Source organism: Neodiprion lecontei, chromosome 2, assembly GCF_021901455.1.
Source record: "Neodiprion lecontei isolate iyNeoLeco1 chromosome 2, iyNeoLeco1.1, whole genome shotgun sequence".
Classification (NCBI taxonomy): domain Eukaryota; kingdom Metazoa; phylum Arthropoda; class Insecta; order Hymenoptera; family Diprionidae; genus Neodiprion; species Neodiprion lecontei.
The window spans coordinates 14,518,865-14,542,471 of record NC_060261.1 but is presented as its reverse complement, the minus strand read 5'-3'; the positions used below and the strand labels follow the sequence as shown (position 1 = coordinate 14,542,471).

The window sequence follows — 23,607 nt, the reverse complement described above, 5'->3', positions numbered from 1 at the left end:
GTCATCTCGGTTATTCTTCGCAGCGAACTGCTCACTTTTCGCTGAAAATTGATCCCACTTTTGGAATCGGAGTTCGGTGTGGTTCGGTGGAGTTCAGTCTCCTTCCCTCTTACTTCGTGCTTTTCGGAAAGACTATGCGGTACCACTTGTGAGACAAAAAAACTTCTATATGTAAGAACATCAATTGATGTGAGGGTATACCTCTGTTGACGTATGTAAGCGCATGTGCGTTTGTTATTTAAAACTATAAGTTGTCTCTGATTTAAAAACAAAATGCCTTTTGATCAGAAACGTATAAATGGTCCAGAGGTTTCCGTACCGTATAGCGTCTACACTGACGTTAATAAATCGAAATCAAGTAAACCAAAAAAATCACTGCATAAAAGAGTTGATGGTCGAGAGCATAAGGATCTCAGAAAAATTTGTAAGTAAGGTTATGACTCCTGTTATATTTTGTTGTCTTCTCTCAAAACTGGATAAATATATGGACCTACAAACCTAGAAAAGGACCTACAGCCTTTAGCATAAGTACAAAAAACAGAAAAACAGTTGAGTAAATATGTTATAGTAAAGCGCAACGGATGTTTATTTATAGTTGCATTTATGCATTATAACTAGATACTATCGTTTACGATTTCTTTAATGTTTTTACACAATTTGCGAATATCTGTACAGCAAGCAAAATAACCCATAAAACATTAAAATCTTATCAAAAACACAAAAGTTTAATCATTTTAAACATTCTAATTATGAAACCCTTTTACAGATCATTGATATCTTAACTTGCAGTACCAATTCCATAGTGTCATATCACCGATCATCTGTACAAAGGGCCTTAATTCAAAACTTGCGCAATACACAGCATAATTCAATTGTCCAACTCTGCGTCAAATTGATCTCAGGCTTTCTGAGTGGTTAAATCGTTAAGTCTATATGGAAAGTCTATTAAACTGAATGCGAATTGGAGAATAAAATGATTAATTAAAATATAGCACGATCTGATATTCTTGATTTTTGAATGGCAGTTGTCAAAACTGGTGTTATCAGCCAAGCAAAAGGATCAGCCTACATAGAGGTTGGAATTACAAAAGTGGTATGTTCAGTATTTGACCCGAGGGAAATTCCAAACAAGAATGAATACAGTTTACAAGGTGAACTCTTTTGCGAGTTTAAATACGCCCCATTTGCCTGTGCAAAGAGACGAATACACCAGCAAGATGCGGAGGAAAAGGAATTCAGTCTCGTTATGCAACGATCACTAGAACCAGCTGTTTGCAGGGTATTTATTATTTACCATTAACGAGACGAGTATCAGCTACTTTTGTAAATTAGAAAAAATAGTTTCAGTATGTAAATATTCAGGAATGTAAATATTAATTAACAACCTCTATATATGAAATGGACAAAGGAAATCAATGATTTTTATAAAATTTTGGGCTCCATAAAATACGTTCAAATTATTAAGCGTACCAAAATAGGCAAATGAATACTATGCTAAAAAAATTTTTCTTCAAAGACATTTCAGTTTTATTTTCACAACTGTTTTAATTCATAAAGTGTTAGCAATTCAACTCTGTATTTGTTAGTTGATGCACAATTCACCTTTCACAGCAAGAGTTCCCAAATTTTCAAGTCGACGTGTATGCTCTGGTCCTCGACAACGGTGGCTCCTCTTTAGCAGCAGCCATAATGTGTGCCAGTCTTGCATTAGCAGATGCAAGTGTCCCCATGTTTGGTCTGGTTACTGCAGTTTCCGCAGTAAGTGAAGTAAAGGCAGTAGATGCTCGTGAAACCTCCACAGGCCAACTCAATTTGAAATATCTTCGTAAAATCTTTCACAATAGAAACATCTTCATTCATAATGAACTATTGTCAAACTGCATTCTTCACATGGATATGAGTCTCTTGAAAATTTCAATTATAGTGTTACAGAAGTGCAGATAGACGGAAAACTGTAATAAAAATAACAGCTGTTGAGATATTTATGTTCCTTAAACTGTTAACGAACTTCTCATTTTCAGGGGTTCTATAAAGATACAATGTTTTTGGATCTGACAGTGGAGGAAGAGGTACTTTGTAATTCTGCACCAGCAAAGCCAAACCCACCCAATAACCATGGACTGATCATGCAAGCTGCTTTACCGCAACATGACCAGATTTCAGAGTTTTTTCTCGTTGGAAGCATTAACATAGATTGCATAAAACAAGCTATCGAAACCCTCACTGTAGCTAATAAGAATATATGTCCAGTTGTTCAGCAATGTTTAGTCAAAACTGTCCTCAGAGCTTTAAAGCGAAAGGAACAGGAAAAAAATTAAATAAAAACATGATTAGAAATGAATGAACCTTGAAATTTTCCATTGATTAGTTTGACAAGGAGAGCATGATGTACATAAAAATTTATACATTCATTTGAGTTGATAAGAATTGGTTTATTTATATTTTTAGAGTAACAGAAAAAATCAGTTCGCAGCTTATTTTTTATAGATAGGATTAATCTTCTGGTTTTTCTGGAGGTGGGCCACAAGGCTGCAGCATTTTCTCCATCAGATTAAATCTGACGCGTGCCTTGGCTTCGTTTTCAGCTAGCGCAAAAAAATTTAGAAGGTCGTAATGCCCCATGTAAGAGCTACATGAATCTCTGTGCTGATTAACCAACCATTCAAATTTCGTTGTGTCTGCATGACCTGTCCCAATGTACTTGGATTGAAGATGTTCCAGCTGACTATGGATATTGTAACGTTCCCCCATTCCTAAATTGAACAATAACAAAATGCGTGATACATAACCTCGAAATTATAGGTTAGCGCTATTAATGGGACGCAATATTCCATAAATTCATTTATCACCGTCTGTCGTATGGCCGAATGTACTCTTGCAATATGTAATGTCAGTTATACTTCACAATATTAACAATTACTAAAATAGTGAAAAATTTCACTTGATATACTTTTCTACTTACTTTTGACAACGCTCTTGATAAGTTTCTAGTACACTTCTTGGTCTCTCTTATAAATGATTAACGAGATCAGTTTTCTAATGTATGTACAAGATTAACTACTTGGTTTTCACAAAAGTTTTGTTGATGTATGTATGCAGGTCCAGATGCCGAGTCCGTATTTTTATCAGTTTTGACACAAAACTAGACAGATATTGTCGAACGTTACAAATCACGCTTCGTCTTGAAACCATAGACTTATAAAGATAGACTAAGCGCTCCTAGAAGAGGCACTGACAATCACATATAAGGGACAGAGATATATCAGGACTACTGCTCTCACTTTTCAATTGGCGTCATGGTGGAAGACAACGGAGCAGTGGAAGTGGAACAGCTGTAGATATAGGCGCATAATTTCGCCTCATTCTCCTCTATCGCCTCGATCCCAGCCCCAAATATCGTCAGAGAGAGAAGGGAGTCTCCCGGCATATTTCTGTCCTTTAAATGTTTGCTTCAAGCGGCTCATAAGACCGCTCAGTCTATCTTTATAAGTCTATGCTTAAAACTGATGATGCACAGATAGTGGTCAAGCTGACCGCATTCAACCTATCTCTCTCACTCCGGATTGATCTTTGGCATACCTGCAACCAATGCCACTTCGGTAGAAAAACTACACTAGCAACGCTAGTAGTACAGAAAATAACCCTAATGTGTACAATTACTGAAGACAAGTTTTGTCCGTCTTGTGTTGGGTGTTTGGTCAGTTCCCTGACACACGCTGCTAAAAGTGGTTCGCAAAATGTCCCTCGATTCTGCCGCCAATCTCCACCACTAGTGGCGCTAGTAGTTGTCTGAAAAGCGTGCGCGCGGTCTACGAAGGCAGCGAGGGTGTCAGAAGTTTACTAGCGCCACGTAGGGGAACTAAAAAACGGGGACAAAACGCATACAATTTTTTAGTATACGAGCAGTGGCGAGTGTCAGGGGGCTGGTGTTTGGCTCTATTTGCGACCTGAAAAAAAAAGGAAAATGATCATCATTCTCACAATGTCCACCACCGCTGTAGGTTAGCTGGTGACGTTAAGATCTTGGCCGTGTTCGTAAATTGACTAACAGTACTCAAAATTCCCTAGGACAGAGTCAGAGCTATTCACGAACTGGGAAGCGCAAAAGAGATGAAAGATTGCTGACAGTACTGTCAGTCAATTTTCGAACACGGCCCTTATCTTACTCATCCTCACAGACGCATAAGGCCCCTGGCGGATTTCCGTCGTACTAAGACAAAATAATCACAGTAACCGAGGGCCAGTTGGACCACCTCTTATTCTTACACCGTGCCCCCCTCCCCCCCCCCCCCCTCCCCCGCCGCCAATCTAACCTATCCTGAGCTAACCTAACCCATCCTCTTGTACAGAATTATTGTTGATACCTTAACCGAAAATGGTGTCTGTTGAAAAATGAGTACAGGATCTCCCTAACTTCGGAATAGCTCATATATTAGAAGAATGAATTTGTGATATTAAATTTAAGTATGTGATTTTGTATGAATGTGTCGGCGAAGTATTAGATTATCAATATAACAGGGTAACGACACTGCACTTTCGCAAATCAACATTACTTGGTCATCAAAGTAATGTGCTAACTGGCCTTAGTTACCAAGTTCACTCGATTATCAAGATTGCACATAGTGGCAAATTATAAAATTTGTATTAAATTGAAATTTACATAAACATCCACGATGGATCAAATGCTCCCGAGTCCGGGATTCAGCATCCCGAGTATCGGCACACCGTTACATCAACCTGAAGAGGATCAACAAATATTGCCGAATGCGCTACAACAACAACAACAAGTCCAACAAAATCAACTACAGCAAATGCATCCGATGGGTTCAAACGTACACGGAATGCCAATGTTGGGTACACCGCACAAAACTATGCACACTTATGCTCCGGCATTCGCAACGCCGCAAAGTCTTATGCAGCCACAAACACCGGTAAACACTATCTATTATTTCACTCGCTTTTTCACCAACTAATGTTATAAAAGTTCTTAACCACTTAAGGATGATGTTTTGCTATTATTTTTTCATAGCAAAATATGATGTCGCCTATGGTTCAACCAGCAAGTCAAATAGCTCCCCCTTCAATCGGACCGTCAACTCCAGGCCCGATGACACCAATGACGCCTGCTTCCGCTGATCCTGGAATTCTACCCCAGCTTCAGTATGTTCCCATTGGCTACTGAATGTCTGTTACTATTTGTTAAATTCCTAATTATTCCTTAGGAACATTGTGTCAACGGTGAATCTCAACTGCAAGCTTAACTTGAAGGAAATTGCGCTACATGCTAGAAACGCCGAGTATAATCCGAAACGATTTGCAGCAGTTATAATGAGGATAAGAGAACCCAGAACTACCGCCTTGATATTCAGCAGCGGAAAAATGGTATGTACCGGCGCTAAAAGTGAAGAGGACTCTCGCCTGGCTGCAAGAAAATATGCACGTATCATACAGAAGCTTGGATTTCCAGTGAGTACTTGTATGTTGTCAAATTTCATATGATGAGATCCGTTTCCTGTACGAAACTTATTAAATTTTTATTAGGCTAAATTTCTGGATTTCAAAATTCAAAATATGGTTGGAAGCTGCGATGTCAAATTCCCCATCAGATTAGAAGGACTTGTATTAACGCACGGCCAATTCTCTTCGTATGAACCAGAACTATTCCCTGGCTTGATATATCGAATGGTTAAACCCCGTATCGTGTTGCTTATATTTGTTTCTGGCAAAGTTGTATTGACTGGTGAGTAATTAATCAAGAAAATCCAATGAAATATTCACAGCTTTTCGCTTGATATGAAATTATTTCTGATATTTCCGATAAATCCTTCACATTTGTCCTGCTAATAAGTTACCATTTGTCCCCAAATAGAGATTACAGTTTGCTGATCATTGTGAATACATGAGCAGTGCTTTCCAATTATTTCATGTCCAGTAATTGTAGTAATACATACCGATAATAATATTCTTGTTACCAACAGGTGCAAAAGTACGGCAAGAAATTTATGAAGCTTTCGATAACATATATCCAATTCTGAAGAGTTTTAAGAAGCAGTGATTCCCAACTGAATCTGACGATATTTTTGATACCCCGATGAAAGAATAGTCTTCTAAAATCTTTTTATTAATGCTGCTATTTGCAGAGGTGTACAGAACGACGAGTGTTCGTTATTTGTTAAAAAAGAATAACTGAAATAGCAACTACTGAAAATGTTACTGTACAAGACAATTGACATGAAGTACTATCGGTTTTTTGCGAGCACTTATATATTCTTACAGGCTGACAGGTGCCTTATGCCGCAAAGCCGTTATCTTTTATGAACAATTCTTAGATTAAGCTGTTGATTCTGGGCTTTGCCGTTAAGTAATGAAAAATAAAGTTAGTGTACCAAGTATTTTACGAATCTACTATTCCAAACCTCCCAGTAAATCAAATTTAACAAATGTGTGAAATTCAAATACACTGTAAAGGAATCAACTATGAGCACAGTTTTTTGAGAAAAGAATATGTGTTATACATAGCAGTGAATACGACATGTATTTACTGTTTCACTGCGTAGCGAGAGTTTATGAAGTAGAACTAACGGTTTCTTCTGTAAATGTTGTCTGAGTCATAGAGTTATCCAGCCTTTTTCTTATTGCTGCGACATTTTCTTTTTTTTTTTTCCTTTCAAGATGATTATTCTTTCGAATCAGATTCTGATATCTTCTGTGTTGATTCTATGATGTAGGAATAAAAATTAGATTTCATGTACCATACATCACCCGTAATAGAGAGCTGTTTAGAACAGAATTAAATTTACCTCTTTTTTCTTGAGATTCCTGTCTAGTTAACTCTACTGTTGGCAGCGAAGGTTGAGTCTCTTCGATATATAGCTCTGTAGTTTGTTCTAGAAGCTCGCTCTCTTCATGTTTTACTGCAACTGTTGGTTCTGGGTGTTCAAGTTCATCGGCCTTAGGTATTAACAAAGAAAATAATGATTGACGTTAAATTTCAGCTTTGGTCATCCAATCAAACAGGATGCATTTCGAATTCGAATAATTAAATATCTTACCGATACCTGGGATTGCATAATCAGTTGAGAAATATCTGTGAACACCTTGGTTGCATGTTCTCGTATATCCTGTTTCTCATCATCGCTAGTATTGTCTGGCAGATTGCTCAAGAGGTGATTTGTTGCAGCAGTTACTCCGTCTTCTTCTGCCAACAATTCAACTAACAAATCTTGAAGAATAGTAATATCTATCCCAGTTTCTTTGTCTATTCCAATATCATCGAGCAATTTCTTTACAAGTCGCTGCGGTTCTTCTTGGTCTATCCTTACTATCTTTGTCTCAGTGTCCAATCTTTGAATTGATGCATAAGTGGGTGAAAAATTATTAATTTATAAAAGTCCCTCGAATAAATGACTATTGTGATTAACTAACCGAAATACAATTTCGTTAATTATCTCCCGGATGGCTTGACACATTGCTTCAACATTTTCCGGGTCATCTTGTTGTGGCAGTGACGCAATAATGTTTTCAATACTTCGTTCAATTCCAGCACGCAATTCCTCTCTACTGCCGCCGATTGGCAAGTTAGACACCACCTCTCGCAATATGTCCCATTCCACACTCTCCTCTTCATCTCCTAACGAGGCCTGAATTATTCGTGAGAGCAAGTGGTGTACCTACAAAATAACGTTGGTGAATCCAATCTTTGAGTTTCGTTATTATTATTTCCTCTTATTTTTAGCACTTAGAAATCTCGTCCAGCATATGTAGCACCAAATACGTATAACAGTGCCAACAAACCATTGTCGACGTATTATTGTCGCACTCATCCATCGGCTGCAGCTGCATGTTGTCCTCATCATTTTCTTTTTTGTCATACATTTCTTCTGTTGTCGTCTCTATGCATTCTTCGTCATCATTTTCTCTATTGTTAGTTTCTTCTTCTTCCCCCTCAACTTAAATGATTTTTGTTATTCTAATAGTGGACGTGATATTTCACACATCGTCGTGTGATTCACGATATGTGATGTGATTGTCTATAAATCAAATTTTTCTACATTGCACAAAATATTAAAAATCGTTTCACCTTCAACTTGGGTATCAATTTTCTCAAGTGCTACACCTTCTCCAGTTTCCATATTGATCACCGCTACTGCATTTTCCCTTGTTGCCTTTTTCACACCTTTTTTGCTCACTTTTGCATTTTTCTGACAACTAATTGGTGGTAGCGGTTTTGATTTTAAACTTAGGTTTTTTATCTCATTCTTTAACAACTCTTTCTGTTCCATCTGACTTTTAAGGATGTTTTCAAGTTTCTTCAGGTCTCCACGATATTCTGAATCAATTCTCGACATTTCTTCCTTTGAATCAATGATTAAGTTATTTTTATATATATATATATACATATTCATCTATGTTTCGACAATTTACATATGATGGCGACTCCAATCTTCGCCAAATTTCAATATCTATGTCGCAACCAACTTTTAAGAGTTAAAAATACTCGATGTGCACGAAGAATGCATTCAAAAAGTTTCTGTTTCATTCCTGAGATCGTGGCTATAATGTAGAAATCTCATTGAAGGTAAGAGTCTGTGATTGTTAACAAATTTGTTACACCACATATAGATATTTATATCAAAACTATGTTATTCTCTACATTTTCATTCTTACTTCTGATACAGGAATGTGTTTCAGAACTTTCCTTAGTTTCAATTGTTCCTCCTCCAACACCGTTAAGAAGCTTAATTTCTCAGTGTTATCTTGAATGACCGTTTCCAAGGTTTTTATCTCCTCTGCATATTTATCTCGAATGCCTGAAAGTTTGCATAGGTCAAAATATAGCTAACAAATGATTTCATTATATTACACGTGAAATTTAAGTACTCACATTTAATTTGACTTTCAAATACCGGAACCATTTCAGTGAGACCAACTTTGATATCGTAAATCATGCGCCTCAACACAGCTTCGTAAAGAGTGTTAAGAGACACTTCCTGACCAAATTTCTTCATCATTTCTTGTCGTATGCGACTTTTCAATCTGTATATTTCTGCATCCATGTGTTTACAATCAACATTCATACGTTGCAAATGCATACGATTTTTTCTGTCAAATATATACAATACGATAAACATTGAAACTTATGTGAATATCAAAGTATCGGTAGCTCGGTAAGTCTGAACTTAATATTCAACTACACATCAAAGCTCTTTTGCACAACTTTTGAAGAGTAATAATTTCACATCAGGTGATTACCCAATTTTCAACCCAATTGAAGTAAAAGAACAAGGTAAATGGATAAAAAAAACAGAGATTAATTGACTACTGCAGATGAATATTGGTAAAGTACTTGTGTTTAGCTTTCTGTTCAGTTGTTTCTTCCCTGAGCTCGCCTACCCTAGCATAGAGGCTTGTCAATTTGGCTTTGTCAAATACTACGCAGTCATTAATCTTTTCCATGGTCATTTCGTCTTTTAAATGCTGCAATTGATGCAGTTTTAATATCACAGTCATATCGATATCATTCAATTTACATTGCTTTTCTCGCTGTGGAAATTGTAAAATGAATATTGCTAACAATAGGTACATATTCGTATATCAATAAAGATCATTTTTATTTACAGTAGAATATCTCACCATGAAAGCTTGTAATTCATCTTGATTACTTTTCAAAACATTTTCAATCACTTTCAGCTTCTTTGTATCACTTTCGATTTCTTTTCGAAGACTTTCGATACACTTTTGCTCCTCTTTTATTTGAAATTCACACTCGTAGCGTTTGTCGCGCATAGAAAATGCTGCGAGATAAATTTCCCGATCACAATTCGGTGGGCAAGTATTTTCATCAAGGTGAATCGGCCCAATATCTCGACTATCAATACTTTCTGTATCGTCTTCCGCCGAGCTGCTGTCTGTTGTTGATGACGAAGACGATGACGACTCTACGAATCAATAACAATCATACCATGACATTACATAAAAAATACTAAAAATTGACCGTGTATTTATTATTGTTATTCTACATTTGCCTGCTAGACGTACCATCTTCAAGTTTTGGTGGTTTGTACTTTTTTTTAAAGATCCTCTTCAAAAAGTCGTGAAACTTATTTTCACTGATCATGCTCATAAACTCTGAGACAAGCTCTTTTATTCTTGCATGCAATTTAACAATCTCTTTATTCTTTTGGTCAATTCTGCTGGTCATCATTTGTATCTAAAATGTAATAATTTTTGGCACTTGCAGAAATTTTATGTTCACAGAATTAAAGTAGAACAATACAAAAAACTAATAAATTATTGCATAGTACCTTCATTTTGGCAGTGACCCTTTCGTTGATTTTCTCCGTTACCTTTTCGGTCAACATATCTTCCATTGCTTCAAAGTCCTTAAGAACAATCAGCTCCTGATGTAAAGTTAAAATAAACAGCTCCATGTAGACGCTGTCAGTTACAATCTGGAGTCGCTCTCGCTCCAGTTCGTCCAAACTTTTATCTAATTCCTCGTAGCTTTCCTGAATGTGTTCCAGTATACAATCTTGTTCATAGATTTGTCTAGCGACACGAGAACGTTTCAATTCTCTTTCCCAAGGTGTTTCGATGTGGTCACCTGACATCAAACTCTGCAATACATCTTCCGCTACCACAGACAGAGCTCTATACCTTTTCTCAGGCATTTTCATGAACAATGTAGTCAAACTGCTCTCCCGTTCCAGCTGAACAGTTTTTTCATCCATCAATAGTAATTCGTGTTCCTCGTCTTCTGGGTTGTTAACGATTTCTGTTGCAAATCCTTTCTTAGTTCGCTTTGCCTCCCTCACTTTCTCAGCCATTGATACATATTGCTCAAACTGTGGAATTATTCAATCATTAAGGAGTTATACGCAGTCAGGAGGCCGAAAAAGAGCGATTTTTCAAGAATATTGCATGAAGAGACATTTCAATTTATTAATATAACAGTATATAATATAAAAATGTACACATATTGGAGTAGCATTGAACTTCATTCTGATATTTTTGTTTTGTAAAAATAATATTTTTAAAGCTACTATAGCCGATCTCCGGGAGCACCTCTAAAAAACGGCGTCTTGCGGTGAGCAAGATATCTCTGGACTGGATCAAAGGAAATGGAAAAACGAAAAAGATTTAGCTAATATAAGGTATTACCTAGCTTTTAATAGAAGGATTAAGCAAAATATTAATTTTTAACAAAACGGCGATTTTTTAGAAAAAGAGTTCGATTTTCCTTAAAAAAATTCGCTTTAATTTGTTTATAAAATGGAAGATATTTATCGGAAAGAAAAAAACTTTCGATTAAGAACTAAAAATTATATTCATAAAGCTTGTGTAAAGATGTGAGACTGATCTGTTCAGACATTTTCGAGAAATCTTGCACACAGACTTTGAAAACATTGTTTTCAGAAAAACGCGTTCAAATTTTCACGCAAATGCGCACTTTAACTCAGAGAATATCTGTCGGAACGACATAAAATTTTATGTGTATATACTTGAACATATGTACATTACGAAACGAAATTTAGACAAAATTAATTTTTGAAACATCCTACCAATTTTTCAAAAGTCAAATTAAATCTATGGCCGTGAGCCTTGTCAGAATTTCAAACATGTGCATTACAATGCTTGATAAGGGCTTATAGTTTTCTCACAGTACCAATTTTAAAATCAGTGCTGTCACATGATGCAAACTGATATTAATAATTATGAAAACTCTGTAAAGTAGGACCATGCGACTTATTTGTTGTATCAGATTTTCACACATGTTCGTTAATCTGTAGCTACATACCTTCAAATTTCTTTCTGGAAATTCAATGTTGTAATCAATCTGTGGGACAGTTGGTATTGGCTTGATTCGTTTTTCAGGTATCTCTGCGTGTATTTTTTTCAATTTCAGTACCAAATCATTAACCTCGCATAGAAGAGCCTCCTTCTTGCTTCTAATACTTCTCAACTTATCATTGAAGCCTTCCCGCATTGCGTGAGCCTAGTGATACAATATGACTCATTTAAGGCCTGTACTTTCTTACGAAAAAATTGCATCCAGAAATGGAACCCTTGCGCACCCTTTTTCTTGCATCCAAAAACTGTTTGTACTTGTTCAATGTATTCTCTCTTTGCTCTTTGGGAATACTGAAATTTGCCGATGTCTTTAATTTGTAATCACCAATCGCGTTTTCTGCATTTTCAATAGCAGCTACGTCGTCTGGATGATTTATACGCTGATTTGGCTTACTCGCATACATTGCCTTCCACTGAAATATTAAATAAATTATCGAACACGTTGAACATCCATATTTTTACACTACATCACCAATAGCTTCTTATCATACTTCATTATACCCATATGATACTAATGCATTACTCATGAAAGTCTGCGATCGAAACGTTTTTTATAAAAAATATGCCATGTGAATTTGGTCAATCCGGTAGCATTTGATGCCTTCGAACAGAGTTAGCGAATCGTCCAATTTCAAACGGCTGCAATTCGCAAACGTCAAATTTCCTATCAAAAGTATAAAACGCTTCAATTGCAGATTTTCTCGAGGAAGACATTGGCAATAGTCCTGGGTGACCCCGTACATTAACTTTACTAATATAATACCTCCATTTGACGCTCTTCAAATCTAGCTTTTCGAGCACGGTATTTTCTCAGCATCTGATTGACTTTGACACCCAGACGGTACTGAATTGTTGACGGACTTAATCCTTTAAGAAAACTTTCCACGCCTGAAATTTTCTTTTTCTCCACAGCTTCTTCTTCCACTTCCTCAGCTTTAACATCTGCATGTCTGTTAAAATTCAATTTCAACATTAAATTTACATCTGAAAACACTACATACAAAATTGCTAACATCAAGACAATATTTTCCCAAAGTTTCATAAAAGTTAGAAATGGTGAAGTTCAGCCATTTATCAAAGTGCCGTAATACGATTCCATGCACGTAACAAAATACTAATTGATATTTGTTCTTGCCTGTCCGCAACACTCTCTAGATTCCGATTACGCTGCAATTCCGCTTCTTTTAGGGGAGAACAAATATTTAACTGCCAAAATTTTCTACCACATATGACTTTTAACATTTTGAATTATACGTGAATACCCTTTGTAAAGATCTGTAACCACTTAAACCACAGCATGCTTAGATCTTAAAATTACCTGCCTGCATTGTCTCGTTCCTTTATCCTTCTCGCTACTTCGGTACAAGCGTTCAAAAATGTTTCATCCAATTTCCGCTCGCGTAATGATTTTACCGAAGTGTTTGGTGACCTTGGCAATGTGGTAAATCAATTATTGGAATCAAGATAACACTCGATTTGATTGAATGGTTTTCGAAATATCACTGAAGGGGAATACTTACAGTATTTTGCAAACTTCGAAAGGAAGGCAAGTGATCGGTTCTATAAAATGATTCATCAACTTCCGGAGATGAAGCTTGCTCTTCTCCACTTTGAACGCTAATTTTCTGTGTACGAGATCCATTTCTGCCTGTAACTGTTGGTTCAAATCCGCTGTGATTCTAGGATCTAACTCGAACTCCGAATGCGGTATTTGTTGAGACTTGATTAGACTACGATTTCTGGAAAATGCAAGAAACAACATCAGATTTAACCGATCTCTAAAATTAATATATGCCATTACTCTAATTGAAAAATGTGAATCTGGTCCGTATTAAGTTACCGATCAATAATTTTTGCGTAAGTTTCTCCAAGTCCGCTCAATATATTTAAGACCTCATTCTTCTTCTGTTTCGCCGCAGCCATTATTCTGTTGTACTCAGCTTTTACGATCACCTCTTCTAAACTTGGGTAAGACAGTTCTTCGATATCATCTGTGTTTTTTTCCGGCTGTTTTGATCATAAAATTTCTGCTTATTTCAAACGGCGTCTTACTAAGCCATAAATTTATCTAACTTCAATAACTAGTGTACCAGTTTTCGAAACGGCGCATGTACTTCCGGACTTAAATAAGACTCCGTATATTCACCGGCATCGTTAATCAAATACGAAAACAAGTTTCCATCATGTCCGCAGGTCAGTAGCATTCTATTGTCATGGCTAATCAATATCTTTGGTATGTATCCGTTGTAATTATCATGCATCGGTAATATCCAATAATCTGATAAGTCTGTGTGATCGTCTCTGTTGACGCGACAAACGCGGATTTCACCATGTTCCATACCGAGAACCAAATACTTCTTATCATTACTGAAATCAATCCACAACGTCAACTAATTATTACATCAAGCAGCAAAGTAAACTTGATACTTCATTCTAACAAATGAATTTGAATTGTTGGGTAGAAAATGAAACCGTCTGACTTACTAGAACACGTAACTGCTTATTTCTGTATCGTCTCCATCAAAGACCATTGTGCTTTTACAAGGCTCACAGACATTCGTGCCAGTTGTTGGGAGTGGATATTCATATATGTACCCCGCATCAAATCCTGCCATTGATAACCAGATGGTATTGCCAACCGTGTAATTAGCAAACAACACTTTATTTGGCACTTCTGGTATATGGATGTCGGGATACGGCGGATCGTCTTCAGAATCCACTGTAAATAGAGCAATGTAATACTTTTCCAGGTGAATGAGGCCAAACCTTACATCAAATTTTGAGAAATTTCGGTACTTAAAAAGGCTTCCTCGTCGATTTCAATTCCAGGATTATCAGCCACAAGTTGTGCCATTTGCTTCATCTTGACAGCAGTTTTCGCTGCTTTCTTCTTCAATAAATTAAGGTGAAACAACTCCCTGCGAATCGCAGATTTCACAGATACAAATTTGAAGATACGCAACTCGCAGCGTACGAGCTCGTATGATACTGTAGTGTAGTCGACAGTGTCGGCAGGTAATTTCACTTCGACACATTCACCTTTGAGGCAGCCAATCAGTATTGACCTAGTCTGCAGACAGAGTATAATCACCAATTTTGTAACATTTACATCCCACAATAAATTGAAGAGACTGGTATTGTCAAGTTTACTCACTTCTACAGGTTTCCATGTGAGACAGGTTGGGCTTGATGGAACTCTGATGTAACCAATTGGTACAAGCACAGGATAAGGTTTCGTTTTACGAAGGCGCATTACGAACACTGTTGCATCTTCAGCTCCGGTAACAAGTAAACTGAAACCGTTACAGGTACATAAAGACACACGATCCAACACAATTTTTCTATGAAACGGTATGTGAATTTCCAAACCAAACCTGTTCGATTCGTTCAGCGACATAACTGTGATGGGACTAGAGTGTGGTTTTATTGCCTGTAGCAATCGAACGTAATCACCTTTTATATCCGATGCCAAATTGGCTTTCTCTACGGCTATTGTGACCACGCGAAGAACACCGCTTCCAAATGCGCACACTAAACTACAACCACTAGCTTCGACCTAGGAAAACGTTTTGTACTATTTAGCTTTGATCGATAAGATTACTCATCAATAACTTCCTAAACACTATTTACGATACATTGTTGAACGACAAATCTTACTAGCTCACCGAGCATGGAAGCCATCTGATTTGAGTACCGACATCGTGGAACTTGTGAACCAGGATCAATCTCTTGGTATAGTAATTATAGATGTGTAAATATGCATCCCTACCAAAGGTAACGACAAATGGGCCCCAAGATGAAACGCTCATGTCAACAATAGGACCTGCATGGCACGTCAATATTTTCCTTGGTGGTTCTGGTACTCCAGAGGTACAGATGTCGATTAGCCACAAACCGCCGTTGCCATCCTGTGTATGGTTTTAGATATTCCTTTTAATTACACATTAATGGCTTTGATATAAAGCTATGTTTGATACTCACTTGAGCATACCAAAATGACTGCTCAAAGTCTTCTGGCTCTTTTTTCTGAACACACATGAGCATGGAATGGTCGCCTTTGGCATTGTCCTCAGCAATTTCAAATTCGTATATCGGCTCAATTTCGATGAAGCAATCATCATCTGGCGGATCAGCTTGTTCAATAGTTTCGTAAAACCATATGCGAATCCAACCATCCATGCCTAACTTACACGGAACAAGATTCTATACACATGACCAGCAATATTTTCACACTGTTTACAAACGTTAGTTAATAGTAAATTAGTAATTAATTCTGTAAGTATGATAATGAGAAGAAGCAATTTCAATTACTCTCAAATTCAATTACCTGTTAAATCTAGTCTAATTTTCTAATCATCACTCTAAATTGGATAATGATAAACAAACGTGTGCTCACTCACCAACAGACATTAATTCACCGTTATTATATTCAAACTGAGTTATCAATTTTGCATGACAAGTGTTTCGTGCTGTTTTACAGACTTCTAGTTTTATTAGACCCTCGTCCCATAGCAAAATATTTCCCCACTCACAGCCAGAGACAACCTTTATTAATACAATTGGTTTAGCAAGGCAAAATGGGTAATTAAATTATAAATTACACAATCTATAAAGGACAAATTACCTTTTCATCAGGCATCGGGTAGACTCCGACTATGTCTGAAATCTCGGTTTTTCCAAACCTGCCAAGTTCACCTTTCAGTTTAAGGCCGGTGAAAGTTTTAGCCATTTTCCAAAACTTAATGTGACCGGATCCACTTGAAGTCAAGTGTCCAGGAACGGATGGTGAAAATGTTACATTATAGATGTCTTGAACATGCGATTTGCATCGCAGCATGATCCTAGCTCTTGACCAATTCCATACAGTTATCATGTAATCTGGTTCTCCTCCTTGAGAGACTAATAGCAGTCCATCTGGACTGTGGTTTCAGAATTAAGTACAGCTGGATGATTTTTGAGTATTGCGATAAACGTGCGATTAATTTACCTATATGCCAAATGAGAATACGAGCGCTTTGTGCCCTGCATCAAAATGGTGACGATCTCCATCGTTGGCCATTCGTAAATTATAATAGGAGGATTGATTCCATTTTCGCCGACGGCTATGTGATTATGTGTTGGATTTTTCTATATTCATGGGAAATATAATACATCGAAGATGCTGATTTGACGAAACTAATTGTAAGTAAATACCAACCCCCATCATTATTACTTACAGTAATATGACCAATTCCACCACCAGTCGACCCACGTCTGAACCATATCCTATTTTCTGGGACATTGAAGAAATGTATCAAATTACCAGATGCAAAAATTATCGTATTTGGGTCTGCGACGCAAAGATTGAAATGCCTCTGGCAGTCATATGCATATGAATGACTGAGAAATGTTAAGAAATTGCATCAGAAAATGAAATGCAATTAGATGACTATTTATTCCTGGTTATTAGGAACACTGCAGCACAGTTTTTGATTAAATATTATTTGCACAACTCTTCAAATATTGGGAAGGATACTGAAATTCCAAAATATTTATGGGAACTGTCCCGCCTTTAACACGGGTTGGACCTGAAATATAATCGTCACTGTTGTAGGAAGTAATACGAGGGCCTGCATAGTCTTTGCCACTTTCAACGAGATATCCTGCACACTCGTGCCAATCATATTCGTACTCATATTCCATGGACTGAAAACCAGTGAAAGACTCCTGCTGTTCGACGTTGGTGCTCGCAGAAGACGGAACAAACAGTATTTCTTCCACATTTAAATGTGCTAATCAAATAATGTAAAATTCATACAAGTAACATAGATTAGCAAAGTTCTCGTACAGCAGTTCTGCGGTGAATCAATACAAAATTTCCTTAATTATACCTGGATTTTTTAACTCTGTTGTTTCGACTTCAGGTGTAACAGTTTCTGGAACAGGAATTATATGTTCTGCATGCTCTGTGACATTCTTCGTGTTGTCCATTGTGAGTCTTTCTTTGCTGACGATTCTTTGATGCTCAATTTCTTCCCGATCAACCACTGGTTGTGGAGGATCTTGGGGCAGGTTTTCTGCTTTTTCTATGTCATCATCTGTGTCAGCCATTGTAACTTAATCAAATAGGTTCCTGTTTACCAAGTTAAGTTTCAATATGCATTCCGAGTTATACTATCCTGGAATTGTGTGTAATCAGAAGCCGACCCCTTAGATAAAAAGTAATTGCGAAAATAAATCTCAAATGGTAGTGCATAAAAATCCCACAAAAATAGCGTGAAAATTGCTACTCTTCGTTCGTGTTCGGTTCATTGACTAAACAAGCAGCCGTTACCATACCAACAGAAATTGGAAAATTTGGAATCTTACGATATAAATGGGAATCTGGATAACAGATAATAACAAATTAATTATCAAAACAAATCTAGATGTGGAACAATAGGAATCATTGAAAATCAATGAAAAATTTTCCTCAGTCCAATTTCGGCTTTTTGAACTTGTATTTTTTTCTATTAGTACCGTTAACTTTGTACTGTTTTACTGCTCAATTCTTTTTTTTTTAATCAGTGAAAAACCATCGATTTTTATGTCACGTTATGGTTCCTCTCACTGCATACTGTCCAAAACATTGCATACCATAAAACTGTTGAAAATGCTGTGCTATATTAATGGTTATTATACTACTATTACATATGAAATTCTGCGTATTTATGTATAAAAATTTAGTACTACGCGAACGTAGCGTGTTGATAACACTTGTCGTTGCAAAACTATGCGAAATAATGTCTTTTGAGGGCACAACTAATTTTGAAAACACTTTTCAACAGATTTACATGGAAACTTTTTCCCCCGGAGGTAGCTCTAATGAATTTCTGTAGTGGTAGTCGAAAATGGCTGTAGTGGCTCTTAAACAAAATCTGCAGTCGCTCTAAGAAATTACTAATTATCACCACTCACGAATAGACTTTATTTTTGCAATACCGGTAATGTTTATCATTTCTATTTCCATTTATATTTCTATTACTATTATTATCTTTATCAGTATCATCTTGCTATACTCCACTATCCACTAAACTTTACATATAATTGATCTATTCGAACCTAGCTTCTGTATGATCATTCTTTATTATGACTCATGAGAAGACTTGATTTATGTTATTATCAATGGGTATTTTTATAGTTTCTATTTCTTTTATACGGTTATTCTAGTTTACTTGGTAGCGAAAAAAATTTCTAAACCAAAAACCATTTAGGTAGCCTGATTTAAATATCATACAATAATCGAAATCACTTTATTAAATTACAACAAATGTGATTGTTAATTTGAATTTTCTGAGGAATGACTGTTCAACAGTAATCCATTGTTAATCCTTTTTCATCTAAATTCATTCCTAATATATCATCCTTGGCTGCAAAGAAGCAATGTGAGGTGATATCATCCAAAATTTGGGCCACTGCATCCTCCGTTAAATCTTCATATCCTTGTTTACCTGAAAAGAAGAAGTAAATGATAGAATAAATCCAAGATATTTTTTCTCTTATGCCAGCGAATACATTAATGATCGCTAATCATTAAAAAATGATATTAGTATCATTACTTTTGATTGATAAGTGACCAAAGAGCTCGCATACAGCTGGAATAAAGTCCAAAGTGCATTTGATACCAGAACTGGATTTTCTTGCCCAAATGTAAACCCGTATGTCGTCGTAGATATCACTCTCGGCTTTGGTTTTAGCTCTTGTTATATAAATATTGTGAGCAATGTTTGATGTTTGGAGATAATTTACAATAAAGTATGTCCAAGAAACTAAATTATCAGTATTAAGATTCAGAAATGAGGATAATTTTAAGCAAAATCCTTTAGCCGGGAATTCTAGTAACACAAACACTGGACCTCGAAGATGACTAAGCTTCTGAAATGGAGAAATATTTTTCATGAATTTGCTCTTAAAATAATGTTTGTGAGTTCTAATGAGCATGAAAAATTTACTCACTATACATTCAAGAGGCATGTGATATTTCAAATAGCACAAATGCCAATGTAAATGATTAACAGATGCATGAGCACATAAGCTGTTGAACATCATTCTCAGATATCTAAACACGAAAATAAAATATTTTCAGTTAAAATATGCAATTCTAACTCGTGTGAAATAGAATAATGGTGTTAAGATTGAAATCTGTATTTAGAATAAAAAAGATTGCATCATATGATACAGTATCATATTTACGGTGAGTTACTCAGGAGCAACAGATCGACAGCTCTTTTAAGACTATACACCGTGACCTTTTGTGGTAGGCATTTGAATCGTTCTGTAAATAATAGACTGTGGCAATTTTCAATGGGGCTGATGTTTGCAGCTACCACGTCATTTCCATCTCCATTACCAATATCAAAGAGGATCTCTCGATTTGGTATCTTTGTAAAGTTGAACAAGTTGGGGTCAAAGGGTTGCGCCATTGATGAGATGTCTTCAGGCTTTCGCCTCTTTTCCCCTCTCTCCGGATTCAACTGAATCAAATTAATTGATCAAGTGTACCAAGTGATGGAAGATATAATTTATTTATGTATAATTGAGAAGAAAATCACCTGTGCTAAAAAGCCATAATTCCCATCCAGCCTTTTTTGTTGCCTTATATTCAAAACGTACTTGAACACTCCATTTTTTTGTGCCTCTTCCCATTTCTGAGTGATCAGTAAATCCAATGCTGAATTACCTTGATCGGTTTTCATGACGACAAATTTGAAATCGTTCGCTTTATATTTATATATTTGAATGCGGGATTCGTCAAGTTTCGACATATTTTAGTAGGAGGAATTCGATTTGATTTTTTACGAAGAAAAAACTTTACAATCACTTTTGCTTGAGTGGATTTAGAATTTGAAAAAGAGATCGATATTTGAACAAGTTATATAGTACATTTTGACAGTTGTCACACCTGTTCTTCACGTGGCTTCTGGAAAATGTATACGTGTTGTGTACCACGTTATGCATGTAACAACATACGTATACAAAAGTATGTATCCAATTCGTTATTCAGCCGCCTATAGAAAGGCAATTATACTAGGAAAATTATTAAAAAATTAGAGTTTATGACTTCTTTGGATTTTTTTCTTTTTGGTTATATCCACAATGTCGTGGTTAATCCCGGTTTAGTCGTAGGTTACGTCACAAACGTGATGTAACAAAAATAAATCCTTACCTACAAACATTAATTTTGACTATTTACTTGAATATACACCGGACGAATTGGAAAAACGTCATATAAAGTCAATATTCTCCGGACATTAAAGAATACGTTACTAAGGCATTTTTCGCTCATAATTTTAATTTCCTGCAAAGGCTTGCGTATTGACCGCAGTTTCATATACAAGTTCTTCATCTTTTTCTTTCCGTTATATATATCTGGATATGAACCCAATTCTTCTGAGGTAGCTGGGTGCTTACGAAAGGTGCTTGGAGTAATTGGAGTATATAATACACCATTTAAGAGGAAATACAGGTAGATCATGACAAAAAATAAATATATCTCCGAAACGATGCGACATAACGAATTGTTGCTTTGTGGTGCGATGATTTCTGAGTAACAGGATCTGACGAAGTCATGAAAGTCATCGAAATCTAGAAAAAATAACTCGAGTGTATGTAGTGTCATGTATTTAGGCTATTCTCCAAGCCTACGCATCACTGGTGCGATTTAAGCGATGATAGCCCCATTCTATATGCAATTCTGAACACAGATCTGCAAAAATATTTGAGCCTAATGCAAGAAAATTGCACCGCAAAAGAAAAACCTGTGAATTTTTGGAAATTGGCGCACGATTTTATAAAATTGACAAGCTTGGAGGCTGAATAAATGACAGTTTATGTTTCGGCAGTCGACCGACAGAGTGGGCGTTGATCAAATATACAATCAACGATACAAGATCCCTTGGTAAAACTGGCATGCCTACCGACGTGCGCTTACCGACCATGCACCTTGAAAATTATCTCCAAAAACCTATTTCATTTCAGAGGACGCCACAATATCGGGGGCACGAATAACGCGAGCGTATAGGGTCAGGTTTCTCTTTGGGATATATACATACGTTCCGATATTAGCGAGCAGCGCTAAAAACACCCTAGGACAGAGGCAGAGCTACCCACGAACTCAGTAGTGCAAAAGAGATGAACAATTATTGGCAGCACTGGGAGCTAATATCGGAATGTTTGACTGAAAGCGAGACCGTATAGTTCTGACTGCGCCCTAGGGAATTATTACTGTTCGCAATTGGTTAGCTCTACCGGTGCGCCTTTGATTTGCTCCGATACCGGAAGTGAAGGTATTAATGATTTTTTTGTGCCGTCCACACAAGCGGAACCTGAAAGCTTACCTCCCCCACCCGACCTATTCCAGCAATATTAATTCTTAATTCATTCGATCCTAGCAGACATCTCAGCTAGTTTCGCACTAGTTCATCGGGCTCTTAGGTTTTTGATCTGTTGCTTCGTAATTGAAAGTGCGTTCGAAAGATTCGAAATTAACGTAAGTCAAAGTTTGATGCGTGTACGCTTTGGATGTAGGAATTTTCAGTAGAACTACAGCTTATTATGGAACCATTATGTAACGGTAGAGGTTAAGAGAATCAGGGCGATCAGAACTGCTCCCTCAAACACTGTTGATAATTAGATGTATGGTGATTCAGATTATTGTGTTCTCTATTCACAGAAAATACATGTATTACATAAAACTGTCGTGAAACGAATTTTTTCAATGGTGTGAAAAAGCAGCAGATTAATGTGTCTTGTTTATGAATTATAACAAGTGTGTAAAAAAGATTGTCACTTTATCCGATTCCCAAAAAGCGATATGTGTTAACGCCCTCCCGATGCAGTTGACATTACAAATGCTTTTTCTGACCTTACTGTAGTTCGATGTCTATTGTTGATAATCATGCAGGCTTTACATTCAATAGAGGTTATTTTACAGATGGCTGCTGCGAAACCACAGTTGCGCGGTCTTCTGGCCACCAGCATGAAAAAGCACGGGATCATGACTTTGATAGTGGGTTTGGGCACGGCTTTTTCTTTTAAATTTTTATATGCTGATCCTAAGAAACAGAGATACGCCGATTTTTACAAGTAAGATCCTATAACTGCGCACACTTAGTTATGTATAATTAATTGCATGATAAATTTGAATAACTTCATTATTTTACAGGACATACGATGCGGATAAAGCCTTTCAAGTAATGAGGAATGCTGGATTGCTTCAATCTGTTGGTCCTGAGTGAAGGAGTATTTATTTAATGTAAAATGTTTAGATTCTAATGGGCTGGACCCGCCGACAGTCTGCCCTACTGTACACTTAAATAAAATACCTTAAATAAAACGTTGTTTACCTTTTTAGAGTTAATAATATCTCAGATTATATTCCATTTTTAATAATGATTTACACATCCTGTTGCAAGTGGGAAGACCATAAGTAAACTGCAGGTTTAAGAATTGCAGAAATTAGTGGGTGCTGTATTATGCATTCTATTGTCTTTGGTAAGCATTAAAGAAACTAAGTTTTTTTAAATTTACTCTCAATTTAATTGAATCATCGAGTAATGAGTAACATTAAGGCTACAATACAAAGAAAAAGCCACTGGCTCATGGCATTGAGAGGTCGAGAATTTACGAGAAATCATGAAAGCTTGATCCATCCGGGTAGGTATCAGAAACCGTTAAATTTAGGTAACAGGGTATTCCATCATTGTAAAAAAAACGGCTATAACCCTGAAGTATGTGTGG

The 23,607-nt window shown here is 36.6% G+C and overlaps 5 protein-coding genes across 7 annotated transcripts; 2 read left to right on the top strand and 3 right to left on the bottom strand.

The window, feature by feature from the left end:
* The first annotated feature begins 68 nt into the window (after positions 1–68).
* Positions 69–2,341, top strand: LOC107227853 (exosome complex component MTR3). The gene is made up of 4 exons (XM_015669121.2): positions 69–424; positions 1,026–1,279; positions 1,612–1,758; positions 2,022–2,341. The coding sequence occupies exons 1-4, from the start codon at positions 274–276 to the stop codon at positions 2,316–2,318; spliced, it is 849 nt and encodes a 282-aa protein (XP_015524607.1). The 5' UTR covers positions 69–273; the 3' UTR covers positions 2,319–2,341.
* Positions 2,342–2,411: 70 nt separating this feature from the next.
* On the bottom strand, positions 2,412–3,273 carry LOC107227851 (splicing factor 3B subunit 5). The gene is made up of 2 exons (XM_015669118.2): positions 2,963–3,273; positions 2,412–2,753 (listed from the first exon to the last, which is right to left on the bottom strand). The coding sequence occupies exon 2, from the start codon at positions 2,749–2,751 to the stop codon at positions 2,494–2,496; it is 258 nt and encodes an 85-aa protein (XP_015524604.1). The 5' UTR covers positions 2,752–2,753; positions 2,963–3,273; the 3' UTR covers positions 2,412–2,493.
* Positions 3,274–4,311: 1,038 nt separating this feature from the next.
* LOC107227850 (TATA-box-binding protein) lies at positions 4,312–6,392 on the top strand. The gene is made up of 5 exons (XM_015669117.2): positions 4,312–4,931; positions 5,030–5,160; positions 5,223–5,466; positions 5,542–5,740; positions 5,979–6,392. The coding sequence occupies exons 1-5, from the start codon at positions 4,674–4,676 to the stop codon at positions 6,053–6,055; spliced, it is 909 nt and encodes a 302-aa protein (XP_015524603.1). The 5' UTR covers positions 4,312–4,673; the 3' UTR covers positions 6,056–6,392.
* LOC107227834 (cilia- and flagella-associated protein 44) lies at positions 6,260–17,668 on the bottom strand. Its single transcript, XM_046731393.1, has 30 exons — positions 17,366–17,668; positions 17,067–17,229; positions 16,838–16,977; positions 16,475–16,769; positions 16,251–16,395; positions 15,832–16,031; positions 15,516–15,758; positions 15,225–15,406; positions 15,005–15,143; positions 14,647–14,920; positions 14,335–14,569; positions 13,941–14,217; positions 13,691–13,857; positions 13,371–13,589; positions 13,169–13,279; positions 12,614–12,800; positions 12,075–12,263; positions 11,798–11,995; positions 10,305–10,844; positions 10,039–10,210; positions 9,634–9,938; positions 9,347–9,543; positions 8,885–9,102; positions 8,668–8,810; positions 8,081–8,354; positions 7,795–7,949; positions 7,426–7,670; positions 7,053–7,344; positions 6,801–6,951; positions 6,260–6,717 (listed from the first exon to the last, which is right to left on the bottom strand). The coding sequence occupies exons 1-30, from the start codon at positions 17,530–17,532 to the stop codon at positions 6,677–6,679; spliced, it is 6,264 nt and encodes a 2,087-aa protein (XP_046587349.1). The 5' UTR covers positions 17,533–17,668; the 3' UTR covers positions 6,260–6,676.
* A 1,109-nt stretch (positions 17,669–18,777) lies between these two features.
* Positions 18,778–21,447, bottom strand: LOC107227841 (GDP-D-glucose phosphorylase 1). 3 transcript variants are annotated; one of them, XM_046732456.1, is made up of 6 exons: positions 20,752–21,447; positions 20,421–20,516; positions 20,062–20,342; positions 19,825–19,927; positions 19,428–19,743; positions 18,778–19,319 (listed from the first exon to the last, which is right to left on the bottom strand). In XM_046732456.1, exons 1-6 carry the CDS (start codon positions 20,824–20,826, stop codon positions 19,177–19,179), a joined length of 1,014 nt encoding a protein of 337 aa, XP_046588412.1. In that variant the 5' UTR covers positions 20,827–21,447; the 3' UTR covers positions 18,778–19,176. The 3 variants fall into 3 exon arrangements, with proteins under 3 accessions (XP_046588412.1, XP_046588413.1, XP_015524589.1); XM_046732457.1 differs by having other exon boundaries at positions 20,062–20,143; positions 20,219–20,342; positions 20,421–21,446; XM_015669103.2 differs by having other exon boundaries at positions 20,421–21,430.
* Positions 21,448–23,607: the final 2,160 nt, after the last annotated feature.

Coding starts and splice junctions, on each gene's coding strand:
- LOC107227853 (XM_015669121.2), top strand. CDS start 274: ATGCCTTTTGATCAGAAACGTATAAATGGTCCAGAGGTTTCCGTACCG. Junction 1,280..1,611: donor TAGAACCAGCTGTTTGCAGG/GTATTTATTATT, acceptor CACCTTTCACAG/CAAGAGTTCCCAAATTTTCA. Junction 1,759..2,021: donor TGGTTACTGCAGTTTCCGCA/GTAAGTGAAGTA, acceptor TCTCATTTTCAG/GGGTTCTATAAAGATACAAT.
- LOC107227851 (XM_015669118.2), bottom strand. CDS start 2,751: ATGGGGGAACGTTACAATATCCATAGTCAGCTGGAACATCTTCAATCC.
- LOC107227850 (XM_015669117.2), top strand. CDS start 4,674: ATGGATCAAATGCTCCCGAGTCCGGGATTCAGCATCCCGAGTATCGGC. Junction 5,161..5,222: donor GGAATTCTACCCCAGCTTCA/GTATGTTCCCAT, acceptor ATTATTCCTTAG/GAACATTGTGTCAACGGTGA. Junction 5,467..5,541: donor TACAGAAGCTTGGATTTCCA/GTGAGTACTTGT, acceptor AATTTTTATTAG/GCTAAATTTCTGGATTTCAA.
- LOC107227834 (XM_046731393.1), bottom strand. CDS start 17,532: ATGGAATATGAGTACGAATATGATTGGCACGAGTGTGCAGGATATCTC. Junction 12,264..12,613: donor TTGAAGAGCGTCAAATGGAG/GTATTATATTAG, acceptor TTAATATTTCAG/TGGAAGGCAATGTATGCGAG. Junction 7,671..7,794: donor ACAATAATACGTCGACAATG/GTTTGTTGGCAC, acceptor GTTATTTTGTAG/GTACACCACTTGCTCTCACG.
- LOC107227841 (XM_015669103.2), bottom strand. CDS start 20,633: ATGTCGAAACTTGACGAATCCCGCATTCAAATATATAAATATAAAGCG. Junction 20,343..20,420: donor ATTATGGCTTTTTAGCACAG/GTGATTTTCTTC, acceptor AATTTGATTCAG/TTGAATCCGGAGAGAGGGGA. Junction 19,744..19,824: donor ACATGCCTCTTGAATGTATA/GTGAGTAAATTT, acceptor TCTCCATTTCAG/AAGCTTAGTCATCTTCGAGG.